This window comes from Oreochromis aureus, linkage group 11 (assembly GCF_013358895.1).
Source record: "Oreochromis aureus strain Israel breed Guangdong linkage group 11, ZZ_aureus, whole genome shotgun sequence".
Lineage (NCBI taxonomy): Eukaryota > Metazoa > Chordata > Actinopteri > Cichliformes > Cichlidae > Oreochromis > Oreochromis aureus.
In genome coordinates, this window is record NC_052952.1 from 35,684,162 (window position 1) to 35,702,963 (window position 18,802).

General features: G+C 39.8%; 2 protein-coding genes across 2 annotated transcripts in view; one reads left to right on the forward strand and one right to left on the reverse strand.

Annotated features, from left to right (window-relative positions):
* The window catches only part of dhx16 (DEAH (Asp-Glu-Ala-His) box polypeptide 16), a 29,001-nt gene extending 20,247 nt beyond the window's left edge, over nt 1-8,754 (reverse strand). The window contains exons 1-8 of the mRNA XM_031754275.2: nt 8,494-8,754; nt 4,070-4,275; nt 3,728-3,969; nt 3,264-3,444; nt 3,119-3,175; nt 2,760-3,014; nt 2,447-2,680; nt 323-514 (exon numbers count right to left, since the gene is read on the reverse strand). Coding sequence (XP_031610135.1) covers nt 323-514; nt 2,447-2,680; nt 2,760-3,014; nt 3,119-3,175; nt 3,264-3,444; nt 3,728-3,969; nt 4,070-4,267 — 1,359 coding nt within the window. The 5' untranslated portion in view covers nt 4,268-4,275; nt 8,494-8,754. The remainder of the gene's footprint in view (nt 1-322; nt 515-2,446; nt 2,681-2,759; nt 3,015-3,118; nt 3,176-3,263; nt 3,445-3,727; nt 3,970-4,069; nt 4,276-8,493) is intronic.
* Nucleotides 8,755-10,735: 1,981 nt separating this feature from the next.
* Nucleotides 10,736-17,383, forward strand: LOC116331568 (lysosomal thioesterase PPT2-like). Its single transcript, XM_031754302.2, has 8 exons — nt 10,736-11,041; nt 13,246-13,399; nt 13,756-13,851; nt 13,979-14,086; nt 14,172-14,255; nt 14,336-14,420; nt 15,215-15,269; nt 16,446-17,383. The coding sequence occupies exons 1-8, from the start codon at nt 10,751-10,753 to the stop codon at nt 16,587-16,589; spliced, it is 1,017 nt and encodes a 338-aa protein (XP_031610162.1). The 5' UTR covers nt 10,736-10,750; the 3' UTR covers nt 16,590-17,383.
* Nucleotides 17,384-18,802: the final 1,419 nt, after the last annotated feature.

The following is an 18,802-nucleotide window of genomic DNA, read 5'->3' on the forward strand; positions in this document are numbered from 1 at the left end:
TGCCGGACACTGGCGCCACCGGGCCCTCTGACCACCACCAGTAGGCAACGGGTGAAGTGTCTTGCCCAAGGACACAACGACCGAGACTGTCCAAGCCGGGGCTCGAACCGGCAACCTTTCGATTACAAGACGAACTGCCAACTCTTAAGCCACCATCACCCCACACAGCAGTCTATAGTTCAACATCCTAGAATACATGGACAGTGTGGTGGACTATTTTATTGACTCCAAGAGGTAGAGGGCAATATTTAGGTTAGGTACCCCAGTCACTAACATGTTTAATATGTGAGTATATGAAACTACATTTAAATTTTTCACTCACGTCTTCCAGGAGGTACTGAGGGATCTGGGTGGTTTTCCCCGAGCCCGTCTCTCCTTCGATGACGAGGATCTGGTGCTTGTTGATGGCGGCCAGCAGGTCCTCTCTGTAGGGAAAGATGGGAAGGCTGCGTCGGACTTCCTGCATGGACTGTTTTTTCATCTCAGCCTGCGACAGAGCTGGAGCATCCTGATCCTGAACGTGACATGGTCAGAAGAAAAGGCCGTTTGAGTTTTTACAGTGAATCAGAAGAATCAGAATCTCTTCATTGTCACTGTAACAAGTGCAGGGAAAATAAGTGCAGTCCCTGCGGTGTCACCAAAGAAAAGTTTAAATATAATTACAAAAGAATAATTTAAAAACAGTCAATAAATGAAACGTTGTTGCACAGATAACACTAATGCACAGGATCCATTGCAGTGTACTCGTCAGGTTTAATCGGAGGCGATTTTGTGTCAGTGATGTTTACAGAAGGTTTGGACAGGACACAGTTGACTGGTTCTTTTATTTTCACTCATTTAAAAAGGCACGCAGGTGTACGATTTTTTATTTTTTCCACCAACTCAAACATGTTTCCATGTAACACGGCCTTTCATCACTCCAAAGATCACACTACAGCACATGCTGCACGGCACCCTGGGAACACACATGTGACCGAAACCCTCCAGAAAACGTGAACAAATACATTAAATTGTTACTACATGCAAAACATTTGTAGGAACTTGCTTCTGTGTTTGATCACTTTATGTATTAGTTTTGCACCCTCTGCCCATTCTCCTCGCATTTCCCTAAATTTCTTTACTTCTCTTTCTGTTTACACGACTCTCTAAGGATTTCTGTGTGATCATGCAAATGACACCCAAAATAATCCCGGTTTTTCAGCTCCTTCCTGAACGCAAGCTTTCGTTTCGCTTCTGAGACCTGCATTAATTAACTGACAGGTGAAAGGCTGACCCCACTGCACTCTCCAAAGTCAACCTGATCATTTGTGTGCTGAAGCAGAAAGGCATAAAGAAACATGGAAATGAAAACAGAAATGAATAAGTTCTGATCCATTTAAGGTGCATAGTTATGTTTTGACCTTGCAGATTTGATTCTCTGTAGTTATATCCACGGATTCACTGACAAGTTTGAAAAATTACATAAAAGTTGATCAGATCTTCCCAACATCCGCTGATGTCAGAGGTCATGTAACAAAACAGTCCAAAATGCTTCACCATGCTCATCAGTCAAAGGATCAAATACTGAGCTCATTTTGAACAACGCCCCGGGAGGCTGAAGGACCGAGGCTGCTTTTTTAGATCAGCAGTTCTGGTCCTGCCATCTAGTGGTGAATTAAAAGCCCTGCAGGCTTGTGTCATTTATGGGATATAATAGATGAAAAACTGGAGCTTTGCCAGTGGACTCTCCCCTCCGCTGTTATTACTGTACACTGGAAATCACCTGCTTCTCTGCATTTAGGAATTTCCTTAATTTGGAAAATTTTAAAAATCACTCTCAGGTAAAAATGAACATTTTTGTTAGACAGAGGAAACGCTGGAAAATGTTTATTTGGTTCAACACTTCTATATTTACATCCAGAGTTTTTTTTTTTTTTTATAGAAAATGCACATACTTTTAAAGAAATTTAATTATGTGGTAATTTTCTATATTTTTCCAATCTGAACACTGGGAATAAGGCAGCGGCGAAGAATGAACATTCATGTTAAAAAGTATAGATCAGGACAAATATAAAAATATGTCCATCTGTCTAAGACGTGAAGAGGAAATGCAACAAGTAATCTTAACAAATAGGTGGTAAACATATTTTCTGCTGATACTTTTTTCATTTATGTCTTTTTCTTTGTTTTTAAATGCAGCTGAGAAAGAGTTGGAATTTAGGATATGATATGTAAACAGGTAATTTGTGTTCTTTGCATTTTCAATCATGCACAGCACTCGGTGAAATTACACACACTATTTCTGCTGTGCAGGAGGCTCTGTAACGCCTGTGCGCCGGCTATGATGGCAAAAATAAGCAGATATTTCCTTTTAATCAACACTGCACACCGAGCTGCAGGCACTAGTCATCAAATTTAAATGAGACCCACAACGATAAAAAAGAATAAGGAACCTGATGAGCGTCACCTTTTCGGACCGAGTTCCCTTCATGGTAATGGCGGTGGTGACAAAGTCGATCATCTCCTCCTCCTCCAGGATCAGCTGGTACTTCTCCTGCTCCTGCTTCATTCCTTGCTCTCGCTCCTTCTTGGCCCCAAAGCTGAGGGAGGCCGTCTTCAGCCTCTCCTCCTCCCAGCGACCCTGCTCTCCTCCCAGCTCCATGGGGGTTTCCTCCAGCTCCAGGTCCCTCTGTGGCACCTCCTGTAAGTATGGAGAGACAGTAAATATATGGACTACTGCAGCCAGCTGATTTTCTACGTGTGACATTCGTCGTTCCCACCTTTCTTCTATTCTCTTCCGGCATGTAGTATCTGTTCTTTCTCTCCTCCTGCTCCTTGGCACCGGCCTTTTTGTAATCTTTAGCTAGGTCCCGAATGGTGCGTTTGTATTCCAGCTCCTTCTTCTCCCTCTCTGTCAGCTCCTCAGTGGAGAAGAGGTACTCGTCGTCCATGATCTCTGCCTCCAGGTCCTCCAGCTTCTCCGACTCTCTCTTCTTCAGATAGTCCCTTCGAGATTGCTTCCTCAACTCTGGCAACTTTACAGAGGAAGAGGAAACCTTATCACACAGCTGAGCAACTGAGGTCTACTTTGTTTATTTCAGGCACTAAATGAGCGCACATATTCTCCTGTACCACCCACCATATTCTTCTGATCATCTTCAGCCATCTTCAGCCTCTTCTGAGCTTCCTCATAAGCCTGTGGAGAACAAAACAACAGGATAAATATTTACCTGCGTGAGACACGAGGTCATCTGTGAAAGACCGTAAAAGAGCTGCGTGCCCACCTTCTTGTCCGTCCTCTCGGCTATGTTGCGCGTCTTCTCTTTGTCTTTCTCCCTCACTCGCAGGGCAAACGCATCCCTCTCCTCGATGTCTTGCAGTCGCTCTCTCTCTTCCTTCTCCCACTCTTCCTCTTCCTCCTCTTCTCTCTTTACTGACTTGTGGTCCTCTTGAATTGACTTACCCCTGATGTTAGAGAACAGGATGCAGCTTTTGTACAAAATATCAGATTGCTCACAAACATCAATGAGAACAGAGCCCACGGTGCTCTTTAAACATCTCTACAAAATTATTATGTTGTTTCTTCCTCCAGCTGTTACGTATAACTGTTTGACTACATAGTTTTACACTGGCGTCTATCTCTTTTCCACAACTAAGAATAAATATGAATGCAAATTATAGTAATAAAAAAAAACCGAAACAGAAAAAAGCACCAACATCTTAAAAAAGCAGGAAATAAGCAGATTACCTTTCAGGTGCTTCCTCCTCGCTGGACGACTCACTGCCTTTCTTCTGTCTGATGTGCTTCCTCTTGTTCCCGCGTTCCTTGTCTTTGCTTTTCTTTTTTCCTTTCTGTTTCTCCCTCGCAGCATCTTCATCGGCATCGTCGCTGTCCTCCAGTAACGTGTACGTCCGGTTCTTTCTCTCCATTTCGATTGCTTGCCGTTCCACCGCTCGGGACGGTCTCTCAACAACCTGTTTATGAGGAACCTGCAACAGGCAACAGTAAAACAGCGTTAGAGGTTTTTTAACCACCAGAGCTAAAAGAAGATGAGTTTTGGTGAACTCGGGTAGAATTTCATGAACGAACCTTTTCAAAGAGCTCCTTTGCGAAGGCGGCCACACTCTGGTCGATGTCAATCGTGCCCGTCTGCTCGAGACGAGCCACAAAGTCTTCGGGACTCGATGCTTTCTGAGCAGTGCCGATCATGAACTGAGACACGTATCTGTCACTCAGCCCGAGGATGTCGTGGAGACGGTCACTCACCCACCGCTCCAGATTGGCCATGGTGTCTTCTGAAAGGGCAAAGTCAAAAAACAAAAACAGGGTTATCCAAAATCCCGGTGCGACAGACACATGCACAGGTACCTGGTTACCATTATCTCGATATAATGCCTGAAAAATAAAGGTTTACAAGGCTGTAAAGTTTGCTAAGAATGAACTGATTCCCAAAGAAAATAATCCCACAGCAGCTGCAAGTAACAGCAAGACGAGCTTAAAATAATTAACAAATAAATGATATTACATATTTTTCCTTACTTTCTCTCTTAAATAATTACTGTTCCAATGGGTGATCATCTTAACCCTCATAATGTCCTCCCGATTTCCATACACCTGTTGTCCTCAGGGGTCAAAAATAACCCCACTTCATTTGACTGTTTTTTAAAGTACAAATTGTCTAAATTGTCAATCAATTCAGTTTTACGCCTTAGTTTTACTTATGACCAACACATTACCACAAAATTTACCTTTCATTTTAAGATTTAGGGCCACCAGACCTTGTTTACATAAAGTATACTCTTTTTTGAGCAAAAATAAAATGAGACAATAAAATATTTAAATGTTTAGATTATTTTGACTAACCACAGAGTGCTGTATGTTGAACTTTAGTGAGAATGTTTTTTTGAATCATTTAAAATTTTTAAATGGCAGCACATAATCACACCTGTTGTCCTCAGGGTTCAAAAATGTCCCCATCAGGTTTGATTGATACTTAATGAATATGAAGTGGATTTTCCCCCACTTTTAATTAAAACTTAATTTAAACCTTTTGACACTATTTCTTTATTCCATTTCAAATTTAAGTCTGATAAAAACCTCATTTAAATGAACTTTTTCTTTGTTTTGGGGTAAAAAATAAATTAAATCATCAGTTACTGTGATGATCATTTCACAACCAGAGTCGGTTGCTTTGACCGATTATCACCGGAGGGTATATGTCAAAGTTAATTTAGGAAGCTGTTTTTAAACTACTTCAAGTTTTTTACTGGCAGCAAATAATCACATCTGTCGTCCTCTGGGCTCAAAAATGACCCCATCTGGTTTGACTGTTTATAAAGCAATAGGTATAAAATATCATCCATCTCTGTGTTTCAAGGTTTTATTCATCTTTATTCCAACTCACTACCTGACATTTTTCTGTGTTTTGACATGGTAGGACACCAGGGCATGGGTCTGAGTGAAGGCAAACTTTCATGTCCATATTTGACACAAGTGCAGGAGGGAGCTCATGTTTATTCCTCTGCACTGGTCCCATCATGGACAGCTTTCTTCTCTGCAGTTGCAGGCCAAGGGTCATATACAGTAAACAAGTTGTTACAGGTGATCATTTTCTTTTGGAAACCTTCTGTAATGTTAGGGACAACTCGCGTGTCCTGACTGCAGGCCAGACGGTTTGCCATGATACACTAGCATGTTCCATGTACAGCTGGACCTGGCATCACATACTGCCCATGGTTTTATCTCATACTTCCCGGGTTTACTTGGGATGTTCTGTTGGAATGGACAGAGTCCTCTGAAGGGGACTAGGCGCTCATACAGTCACATCAGTACCTGGATCGTACATCAACAGCAGGAGAAACACCCACTTGTTCCATACACCTCAAATGGGAGCACGTTTCTGTCATGAACAACGATCTTCTATTGTGTCTTTATCATGAAATGATATCACTTTTGAGATTCTATGATTATTCTTGTTTCAGTCACTGTAGCATGAAAACTGCCCTAAAAGACTCAGGATGTCATAAACTGGCCGTAGTGACTTTACTGGATGCACGGCAGGAAGAATCAACATACCCACATATGCCTACAGCTGCATTCAATCCATTTTTCTTCATCTCTTGTTGCCCCTCCTTGTTTGTCATTGATGCATCCATTGACATGTCAAAGTTAAAAAGCATAATACATGGTGTATAATGCTTTCAGTACTTGAGTAGAAAAGCAATCTAAGGATTTTATGTCATCAGTATGGGACCTGGCATATGTGCTTGTAGGGCTGCTCAATTAATCGAATTTTAATCTAGATTACGATCTGGGCTTTCAACGATCATTAAAAATGACTGAGCCGATTATTAGCACCTCCCTCGTGCTTTACTCTCGCGCTGCTCCGTGTGGCAAATCGAGCGCACCTCTCTGCGTTTCGAACACCGTCACAACAATTAAGAGGACCCGAGGGAAGCTCGGAAAGCTAAGCAGAAGTTATTTGTAGAGGAGAGGATAACGGCTGCTGAAGAAAGAATGCCGTTGGTTGAAAAGAGGTAAAACGACTTCAGTGGTGAGAAAACATTATGGGTTCGCGAAGTCAGACCTGGATCAAATATTGTGCAGTATTTTGAAGTTCACTAAACATAGATGTTTACATTTTGCATTTATTTTTTATATTGCAAACATTTGCACTGTAATCAGTATTTGCACACTATTTTATATTATTTTTTGACAATCTTTAAAGCCATTATTCAATACATTGTTATTGTTAAATAAATATCGCCAAATAATCAAGATTATCATTTTTGCCATAATCGAGCAGCCCTATGTGCTTGGACTATGGTAGATTGTCTTTCTCTGTGATGCATGAGAGAGTCATGCATCGTCTGTCACTGGGAAGGACAGAAGACCAGATCAACATTACTGCAAATATTGATATGTCTCAGCTGACTCCTCTTTCTTGCTTGATTCTTTGTCTTCATCATAATTGAAATAGAAGATGTGTAGTCCTCTGACACATCTTCTAGTTTCACATTCTGAAAATTCAAGAAACTTCAAGAAGCCCAGTCACTTTCTTTCCAAGCTCCTCACACTACCATGTCCTGGATGCCTGAGAACCTACTTGAACATAGTTCAGATTCTTCATCACTTTTCTTTCACTTCATACACTTCACTTCTGCAGGTAGGTGATGTGGGGTTTCTTCAGAGAAAGGGGAGCATGTGATCTAAATATTGGCAATATTTTCTTTATCTTTTAACCCTGGATCCTCCTGATCGTTGATTCTTCCTCCTCATTATATTAGAGGACAAGATATGCATTGTTCTACTGGCCATTCCTTTCCACAAGAATATAAAGCACCTTGAGGCGACTGTTGTTGTGATTTAGCACTGTATAAATAAAACTGAATTGAATTGAATGTAGAGCACCTGCCTCCTCATTGTGCTGCCTGTTGTTGTTGTTGTTGTTATGACCATTGCTTGACCCCACACATCAGTGATCCAAAATCATCAATCAATCAAGATGTTTGAAAGCAGTATGGTGTGACAATATGGCCCTTCGCAACGCTTTGTATTTTGGGGTCGTTTTTGACCCCCGAGGACAACAGGTGTTTTAAAATCCAATAAAAACCCATAAATAAATCAAATATCATAATATGGACCACACCTGGCCATATGCGTAATTGGGTTTGTTTGTTTTTTTTAAATAAAGGCTAACAGATTTTTACTTTTGACCAGATTCGTTTAAAAGACTCCAGGGCGGGATTTAAATTAGGGTTCAGATCACTGCAACTTAATTTAAAAAAAACTTTGAAATTACTTTATCCTCAATTTTCAAATATGGACAGGATCACTCTGAGAAAGCAAAGGCTTTACTAAACTGTAGAGCTGTATTGAATCCCTTTGTGAAAACACAAAAACAGGCAGCAATGCTATGACTGTTGGAACATCCAGACCAGAACAAAAGTAAAAGCAACTTTATCCGGACTTTTAAATTCTGGGTTTAAGAGGGAGACTTTAGAACCCAGAACATGAAAGAGGTCATAGTGGAGATGCTACACCTCCACACTGAAAGGAGCCAGCCAACATGTCAGCTTCAACTTGGAGGATGCTCCAGGACAGTAAAGATGGAAAAAGGGATGATTTCCCTGCTGCCTTTCCTACATTTAGACCAGGTCCAGTTACAGACCTTCAGCATTAACCTTTGACAATCTGGATTGGATAACCTCTGTGAAAACTAAAGAGTCAGAGCAGTGAGTGGTTTGGTTTTTTTTTGTTTGCAAAACTACTAAATAAAAATATTTTCTCACATTTAGACTTCGCTAAACAAGTTCAAGTTTCCAATAACTTCGCCTTTAATTGCAGATCCGGATTTAGCGTCGTTTTAAACCGCAGTGTTTTGTTCACGCCGCTGCACCAATACTGTCAGTTTTCATATTACAGTGTAGTTATCCACCCACTATTACACCTGTATTATACAAAGTGTAAGCATTAGAGGAGACACAACACAACCGTCTCTGGAGTCCACTCACCGCTTCTCAAACGCTCTTGTTGTGACAGAAACAGCAGGCTGAGAGTTAGCCGACTGCTAACTCCAGCTACAGATGAGGCGTTAGCTTGAGTTGTAGCGCACAAGTCTCCGGTTCGGACACTTAGCGGACACGTGCATCCTGTCGTAGACACGAAAAACTATTTATCTGTCCTAAAACTACCTCACACACACTCATACACTGTAAACTGTTTTGCTGTTTTAGCTTAACGCACGCTAAACTTCCAAACGGAAATACGTCAGGTTAAACTAGGGAAGAAGAGCGGGGCTGCATCAGAGGCGCCGGCGCTCACTGCCCCCGTGTGGGCATGTAAAGAACAGCAACACCAGCTAGCAATAAAGCAAACCAAAACATCCAGTTCCGCAAACAACACAGAAAATAACAGCGTGACATATAACCAGGAGAATAACTTTTACACTTAATAATTCTCTTCTTATTCTTCCACCTGCTCCATACTCTCCATACAGGCCACAATATCATCTGCAGAGTCCTGCCTGATCTCATATGTCAGCCTGTCTTTCCACTTTCATAATATTTAATATATTCTACGACCAAAAATAATACAAAAAAGTAAACAGAGGAAAGTAGAACATGTTATCAGAAGTAGAATCTGTGTAGAAAATGGCGTTGAATACACCAGGCATAGGCTCACATACAGTACTGTCCTGTGTCTTATTAAGATCTTTTGGCTTATGTGAAGAGCAGTGCTGCACTAGAATTTAACTGTTTTACAAAATGGAAAACACTGACAATAAGGACTTTTTACACAAGGTAAAATATATAACATTACTTAAATAGCTTAAAACAGCACAAGTTTTATCATCAGTATCTACATAGCATCTAAATTTACTTATTATGTGGCACTCTTCAAAAACACATAGGCTACATTATATTACCAGATCATTTTAGCTGATAATTATTTTTTATTTCACTCACCAGCCACTTTTTTAGGTGCACCTGTTCAACTACTTGTTAATGCAGAATTGGGAAATGTGATTTAAGTGATTTTGAATCTGGCATGGCTGTTAATGCCAGATCTGCTTGGATTTTCTCAACAACTGTGTATAGAATTTATTGAGAATTTTCCCAAAAAGAGAAAATATCCAGTGAGCAGCAGCTCTCTGCATGAAAATGTCTTAGAGGAGATTGGCCAGTCTGCTTTGAGCTGATAGGAGGGAAACAGAAAGTAACTAAACTAAGTTACAGCCAGACCAAAATTCTGTGTCAGAAGACCAGACAAACTTTGGACCAATATGATCCATCCTGCACTGAATGAACAGATCAGGCTGCTGGTGGTGCTGTTTTGGTGTGGGTGATAATTTTTTGTCACAATCTGTCCTCTTTAACACGAGAAAGGCAAATCGTTTAAACACCCTGAATATCTTCTGACAGCTGTTTCCAGCAGGAGAATCATCTTGTCATAAAGCTCAGCTCATCTCAAACTGAAATTTTGAACATAACATGAGTTCATTGTACTTAGATGGCTACGACTTACCAGTTTACATCCAACAGAGCAGCTGTGGGATGCAGTGGAGCAGGAGATGTGCATCATGCATATGCAGCTAAGAAATTCTGCAGACAAAAATCTCTGCTCCTTGAATCCATGTTATGATTTTTAGAGATAATTCACAACCAGAACTCAATTTCCCAATTCTTTTATTGTGAACACAAATCTTTAGGTTCTGGCTTTTAGTTGGTCAACAATTTTAAATTAAACATGACAAAAACATGCGGCTTTTACACGTGGGACATAATAAGTCAGTATAAAGTTATATTAACTGTGCCATTGATCCACCCCAACTTCCTGCTATTATAATAGCAGTCTAACACACACAATATCACCACCACCCACAGACTGAATACTAAGACAGACAACACATTTAAACAAACAAACGTTCAAGTCACTTGTAACATGAAGTTATTTCAAACACATGAACAGATGACCAGCAACGATGTTAACGTTTGCCTTATAAAGTGCAATTGTGAGTTCATCTAACAGATGAAAATATGCATTTAAAAAACTTTCATTTATTAAAATGCAACGTTTTTTCATTGGTCAAATTAATTATAAGTGACTGATTGAAGTAAACGGTCGAAAAGACTTTTGCTTTATCATAAAGCCGGGATCACTCGACGGGGTTCAGACCGTTGAATGTTGAAGGGGTGTGATTCTGTAAAAGCGGATGTGGCCTGTGGAAAAAATACATGTGTATAAAGAGGAAGCAGCGCGCGCTCATGTATGGTTGGTTGTCAGTATGAAGAGAGCCACAGTCCCTCATCGGCCGTATTAACGACACCACCTCAGGTCAAAGTCCTCGGGATCATCCACAGCCCCCCCGCACTGCTTCTCACCTGTATCCGGGCGGAGATGAAGTGTCCACGGGTAGCCGCAGGGTCGCATGGCCCGCTGCTGCTGCTGCTGCTGCTGGTCGCAGGTGTTTGCGTGGACAGCTATAAACCAGTCATCATCGTGCATGGCATCTTTGATGGACCACAGCAGTTCCAAAACCTTTCAAGGTTCATAAAGAAGGTAGGACCGCGCACAGCGTGCGACATCTCTAAGCTGTAGAACAACAAGGCTCGAAAACAGCTCCAAATGCGTTAGAACCGCTTTATTTACCACAGGAATTAAAAGTAGGCCAAGTGTATTTCACATTATTTGTGCTTGTGGTCATGTCTTTACTTTGTAGCGCTTTTGTGCAAACTTGTTAATGATACGTGCACAAAGACTCATGGGCCTGTTAATGTTCGATATTAGATTCTAAATGCGGTCCTGCTGTGTCCACGGTTACGTTAGACTTTGGTTTTTCTGTGATGTGTTTCTGGTGGAAGTGTTTAGCTATTAACGGACCGCAGGACTCGGACTCACATAGTGATTAACGTCTCCAGGCCAAGTTCATGTTCAGAGTAGCTGTTCAAATTTAAAACCAGTTTTCCTGCGTTGTCTCTCAAACGGAACTAAACACTGCGTACAAGCATGTTTAGACATTTATTATAAAATAATGAAAATGTGTTATTTAAGAGGCTTGTCCTCATTTGCACACGCAGTGAAAACAAGTTTGTATCATTTTCTCGGTTGACTTTCAGTAACTTTGGGCCAACAAGTGTGCATATTTTTTAAGTAAGCCAACTTGATCAAATATTACAGTTCACAACAGTGATTTTATTTTTTTACCATTTAAACCCATAAATAAACTGGTACTCACACAGAGCTTTCCTGTTCTGTTTGAGCACTAAAAACATTTTCAGGTGCTTTTAAACGAACTAACATTCACACTCACACTCTTATGGATGCTGGGATCGAGTCACCAAGTAGTTGATTGATAGAGAACAATGCTAAAGGGGGGTAAGTCTGATCACTAAGTACTAGTTATTAGTACTTAGTGATCAGACTTAAAGGCTTACTTCTTTGACTCACATTTCAACTTAAAAGACTTTGAAATGATTACTTTTTAAACTGGATTTGCTCTGACTGGAGGTGATTTTGAGTCAAGAGAATGAAGGGTCCACTGTTTATCCTCAGCAAAAGATAGATTGGGTCAAAACAAAACAAACCGAAATGCTTAAGCTGACCTGGCTGAACAGAATGATCCACAGCATCACATTTTGTCTCTAGATAATCTTTTAAAACAATATATTCTCTGGTGTGCAGGTTATCTTTAGCACGGGATGTTCTGACTGTATTCTGTCACCGTAGCAGGCAGATAATGTGCTTACATAAATCATTCTATGCTTGTTATTATTCATCCAAAACCATATAAACTACAGTTGTGCGCTCGATTGTTTGACCCTTTGTAAAGACCAATGAAAAGCCCGCAAAGAGTCTCTTGTAAGTGAGCAATAGGAAGGAATATCTCATTAGTCATGATATTATATTACACGTTCAGTCTGTTCAAGCTGCCTTAAAAGTAATAAATGATTTTATTGAGGCTTTACACAGTAAGAAACACTGTGCAGCCTTTTTCATTGACTTTTCTGAGGCTTTTAACACTGTAGATCATGTGCTATTAAAGCAAAAACTGTGAGTGGATCAAAAATGATCTTTCCAACAGAACTAAGTGTGTGAATGCCGAAGGCATCACCTCTTGCTTCCTTGATGTGGTTGAAGGTGTTCCCCAGGGATCAGTTCTGGGGCCGTTATTCACCTTATATGTTAATAATATGTTAACCCTTTCACACATAGTGGTCACTGCAGTGGACAGCTATCCAAAGGCTGGTTTCTTGTATTTGTGTCAGTGTCGATGGTATACTTGCACATAAAGCACTACATTGGACACTGATGTGTCACTCCATACCCTGCCAGCCACTGGTCCTTTAATGTTACTATAGATGTGTGAGGTGTTTCATTGTAATTATTGTTATTTAACCCTGTCATTCATTAATAAAGTACCTGAATCCACCAAATGTTCAACACTCAAATCAAGAGCTTCTATACTACTTTAGGTTGAAGGCAGAATTTTGTATTTCAAGTAGGAATAAAATACTTAAAATGATATTGGACTTGATAACATATCAGATAAAAACAATGAAGTGAAAATCAGTGAATGGTTTCAAGTTAGCGATTTCTGTTCCTTTGTGATTTTCATTTCCTCAGGATCAGTTTTAATTTCAGAGTTCTGCATTCGAGCACCTGTCTGAAGTTTTATGACAGCTGATGTTTCCCTCACTGTGCCACTTCTTTGAATCAAAAGGGAAAATTTTTTACTTCCACTTCAATTTCTTTGCACTTCTCAGGTGCATCCAGGCACTGAGGTCACAGTGATTGACTTGTACGACGACCTGTTGAGTCTGCAGCCGCTGTGGAAGCAGGTCCCAGACTTCAGGCAGTCCTTCGACTCCATCATGAAAAATGCTCCTGATGGCGTCCATCTTCTGTGCTTTTCACAAGGTGCTGCAGCTGTACACTCACACATACACTTAAACATTTAATAGAAAAACAGATGGTTTATATCCCACTGGGACTTTCTGAATTTTTAATTTAGCTTTTACTTTGTCTGTGTGATTGGTTTAATTTTTTTATATTAATTATTGTTATTATCTTTTAACTTTTACTGATTGGTTAGGTTTAGGCAAGTTTAGGTAAAAATAAGTCACATCACACTCTTCCACTTCTAGCCTCTGGTTCATCTCTATCGTAGTATGCTGTAGTTATACAGACAAACTGCATAATAGTGAGGACTGATGAATTTAAGGTACAAGTTTCTGAAGCTGATACTAATTTTTAGTCTCTTTTTTTCCATAAAGGTGGTCTAATATGTCGAGCACTTCTCTCCACGACTTCCAACCACAACGTGCACACCTTCATTTCACTGTCATCCCCACTGGCTGGACAGTACGGAGGTCAGAGAGCTTTTGAAAACTTGTCTGCTTAAGCTTTAACATTTAAAGAATGTGAACTTTTTAAGACACTTCTCACTATTCACCAGGATGTTTGAAATGAACTTGATCTTATCGTCTTACTCCACAGACACAGACTACGTGCAGAAGGTATTCCACAAAACCTTAAAGAAGAATGTGCATTTTATCTGCTACAACAAATTTGGTCAAAAAGTGTCTATTTGTGACTATTGGAACGGTGAGAATACAAGAGTTATTCAGATTTAACTGAAGAGAGTCTGCACATTAGATTTAGTGAAATATAAAACAAATTTTGTCCACAGACCCTCACCAAAGACGCAGCTACCTGCGGAACAACATCTTTCTGCCTCTCCTTAATGGTGAAAGACCTCACAGAGACATGAAAGGTACTGGATTTGGTATATTCATCATATGCACTGGTTAGCACAAAAACAAACATTCATGCCTTTGACTTTCCCTTTCACAGCGTGGAGGGAAAACTTCCTGCAAATCAAGAAGTTGGTGCTAGTTGGAGGACCGGATGATGGTGTCATCACACCGTGGCAGTCAAGGTCTCACTGTCATCAGCTTTACAACACACACTGTTTGTTCTCTTTCATTTTAATTTCATAAATGAGAGGTGGCTCATTATGTCACAACGACGAGACTGTTTGAAAAAAACTGACCCATCATTTTCCTTCTTTTGGCTTTCATTCGATCGAAAAAATGCTGACATGAATTTTGGAGGAACAAAATTTACTGTAGTGCATTCAGCTGCTGCTTGTGGGCCACAAAGCAGCACTTTATGTGATGGTCACCTTAAGATGCACGTCGGTCCTTTTCAATATTGGATTCAAAGTACAATATTTGTATTCAGTTGCACTCAGGTCAGTCAGGTCCAAACCTTCAGACTCACAAACAGTTCCTTCCCCTGGGCCATTCAGACTATCCCAGTATCCCCATCTCCCCACTCACCTCACCAGTCTGAGCCATGGTCTGAATAACCCTCATCACTCAGGCCAGACCAAGTCTTTTCTTTGCACTTTGCAACTGTTTTGTTCTCAAATGTGTGTCTTTCTCTTATTTTTGTGCACATTTCTTCTGATTGCTATTTATTCCTGCTGTCTACTAATAAAATTTTATTCCAGAACAGTTATGTGGAGCACGCACATTTGGTTATACATGTATAATGACAATAAAAGGCTATTCTATTCTATCCTACACTAAACTTAAGTAAAGATACTCGGTTTGGAGACAACAACGTTTTTACCAGCAGAGCCTTCGATGTGTTTGCAAAGTGATCACTTTGTGGTAAAAGTTATGAAACCCGTGTACCTGAAACAACTGTTTCCTTTTTTCTGTGCAGCCACTTCGGATTCTATAACAGCAGCGAAAACGTCGTAGAAATGCAGAACCAGGAGGTTAGTGGCAAACTGAAGTGCTGCCTGTACAACACACTTCATTTTTCCTGAGGTGTAGCTAAAAACAACAGTCCTGCTGTAGGTTTTCACTTAATGACTGACATAATTTTAAGTCTCTTGATTCAGCTTTGTGAAAATTGAGGAGTTGGTGGTGTTTCTTGGTTGTGCCCCATTACACAGAGTCCATGTTTTATTTATGAAGGGAGAATAGCAGGGATGTCATTTGTCCACTTTTACATTTTATTATTTAATAGCAGAGCTGCTTTTAGTGACATTCACAGCATGGCAGTGTTGCAGGATATTGTACACATTTCCTTTATCACACACACAAATGTTGAAGGGAGGAAATCAACCCCAAATACAACACACAGAATGCAGAGCCGGGATCAGGATGAATACATCATTTTATTAACAAAATAAAAATACTCAGGGTGGTTGATGGGGAGGGAGTGGTGGTGGAACTGGGGCTGAATGGAAAGTGGCTCAGTCTGCTGAGGAGAGATGAAGGGAGAGACAGGTGGAACCAGGTGCAGAGGTTTCAAAGCTGAGCCAGAGGAGGAAGAGGAGGAAGGCAGAGGTTGGAGTCAGGCAGGGAACAGAAAATACAATTGGGCAGGGTGTGCAGATGCTGCAAAGGTAGGAATACTTCATTTTGGAGTCCTTCTCCCACCAACATGTTCCAGCAGCGTATCACACCTCTATCATGCATCACAGGTAAAAATGCTTTAGCAAAGGATGCGCCTGTGAGTCTTCAGTCGTAGCTCCTGCAGCAAGCCTCCTCTGTTGTCTGTCACCAGACGTGTTTTAGGAATTGAGACGTTCTTCAAAATGGGGTACTGAGATTGATTTCTGGATAAACAGGTAGGAGGATGGAAGGGGCACAAATTTGAGAAATGAGAATGAACACACAAAGAAAACAGAAGTAGGCACAGGAAGTTTAAGAAAGAACTCAAAACTAAAGAATGTTACAGAGACTAACACAAAAAGCTCCTCCTGCTGGACTGCTGTGTTAGACTGCTCTCTTGTAGAGAATAAAATGTCAGCTGAATGTATCTTATTGAAAATGTGTTAAACTAAACTTGTATTTTTTAATATCTCTACTATTTTCACTGCAGACCCTCCTCTATTCATTCAAAAACAAAACTTGAATCATGTCATTTTCTTCTGCTCTCTCAGTTTTACCTGAACGATGCGTTTGGGCTGAAGACGCTGGACCAACGTGGCGACGTGGTGGCATGTGTTCATTCGGGGGTGAAGCACACAACCTGGCACTCCAACTTCACAGTGTTCAGGAACTGCATGGAGAAGTGGCTCACATAAAAACAATTCTCCAACAGCAAAACAGTGGAAGTCCGTCCATGTGAATACTTTTTGTGCAATCAAAGAAAACAATGATTTAACTCCTGTCTGTGCAAATGTGCAGGATTTGTGCTTACTGCAGTATTCATGTTGGACAACTGACAGCTGAAATTTTTTAAAAAGGTTTTTATTTTATTAACATGATTTGCTTATATAAGTGTATAAGTTGCATTTATAATCAGCTTTCCGGTTATAATGAACTATGTCTTTATAAGCCATCTTATTTAATTTTTTAATGTTTTCCACTGATCAGTGTTATGTTGATAATAATTATCTATGAAACATCTTTTAAAATGTTGTTTTTACCTGATCCACAGAAAGCGCATTTTGTACACAGCCAAAACTTTGTGATCCTTTTTTGTACCTTGAGAAGTCCTTCATGGAAATATCTTGAATACTGAGCGTAGCTGCTCTCATTTCTCTTTCTGTACATCCTCACTCCCACTCCTTGCACCTTCAGATGGCGGTGTAAGGGCAGGAGGTGAGGAAGATCCACAAGGAGAGAGGAAGTAGTATACTCAGAAGTACAGAGTATAACTAAATGAGACTTCCTGTCCGCTGTGTGCTTACTGTCAGTATCACACCCACAGTGGTGAAGAATCGGCTGTATGCATAGCTGAGCTCCTGATTAATCACTCAGTGCCCTCTGGTGGAACTGTATTGTAATTTATAAAAATGTATTTATATCAAAGCTATTTCCTAGTTTCCTCTTCATGAGGTGCATTTCATAATTGCATTAAAATATTTTATGAAAACTTGCATCTCTGCAATGCTTGGTCTGGTTCCCCCAGACTTTACAGTACAACTAATGACCTGAATGACTTTATTATATGAACTTTTTTCTAAAGTGCATTCTCAGAAATTTCTCACATTTTCATGCTTTTCTGTGACTTTATTTATGATGCTACCTACGATTGTGAAATTGAGCTTTGCTCATAAGAATAGAGACTTAATTACTTTTGAATGTAAACCAGCACATAATGCTTCTGCCAAACTTTTCTCCAGCGTCTAGTTGAAGTTGTTATTGTGAGTCAACATATTTTCAGCATTTAAAGAGCAGCGCTGTGATGAAATAGAATATAGTTAAACAGCAGGGAAAATGTTTAATATCTGGTGCTTTTAGAGAACGCTTTGATCTGGTTTAGATTTTACATACAGCTCATCCCCCTGCTGACTTCACTAATGACACTAATGATTAGATTAAAGCGTCGCAGTGGAGTGTGATCATTCACTTAATCCAATTCATTTTCTCCAACAAGAGTTACTGATTCAGAATCTCACTTTACTCTCTTTCAATATTTTTATTGCTTTTTGCAACAGCATACAAAGGTTTGTTTTCCCCGTAATATGCTGCAGTAATAGAAACCCTTTCCCCCACCCTCACCTCCCACCCTGCTCTCTACCAAACCTACATCAAACAAAAAAAAAGAAAAAAAGAAAAAACAAAACACATAGAATATATATTTTTAAAAAAAGCACATAGAATATATATACATTTGTACAATATGTGGTATTTATACAACTTCAAGACATGAACAATAAAAAAAATAGCTAGCATATACTAAACCATTTTCTCCTCATCCACATTCCTGCAGGAGTTGTCCGATGTTTACTTCTTTTATAAAGTTTTTAAATGGCTTCCAAATTTCATCGAAATATGTTAACTTGTCTTTTAGAAAATACGTTATCCTTTCCATTGCCATACACTGTGCCAAAGAATTTATCCAAGCACCAATAGCAGGAGGATCTAATTTTTTCCAATTTAATGCAATCATACGTTTTGCCTGTAATGTACAATAATCCATAAACACAATTTGATGGGTTCTTAGTTTAAGATTTTTAGAATACACATGTAATAACAACATTTCTACATCTAAAACAATCTTTTTATTCAAAATTTGGTTTATTTTGTTCATCACCTCCTGCCAAAATGCACGGACAATTCTGCATTCCCATATACAGTGAAAAAATGTTCCACGGGCTTCTCCACATTTAAAACATGTATCTGGAATTCTATTATTATATTTGTTCAATTTCACCGGTGTTATATATAATTGCATGATCCAATTGTATTGTAATAACTTTAAGTTACTATTAATCGATAGTTTTTGTGATTTTAAGCAAATTAACTTCCATGTCTCCTCAGAAATATTGATATTTAGGTCCTTTCTCCA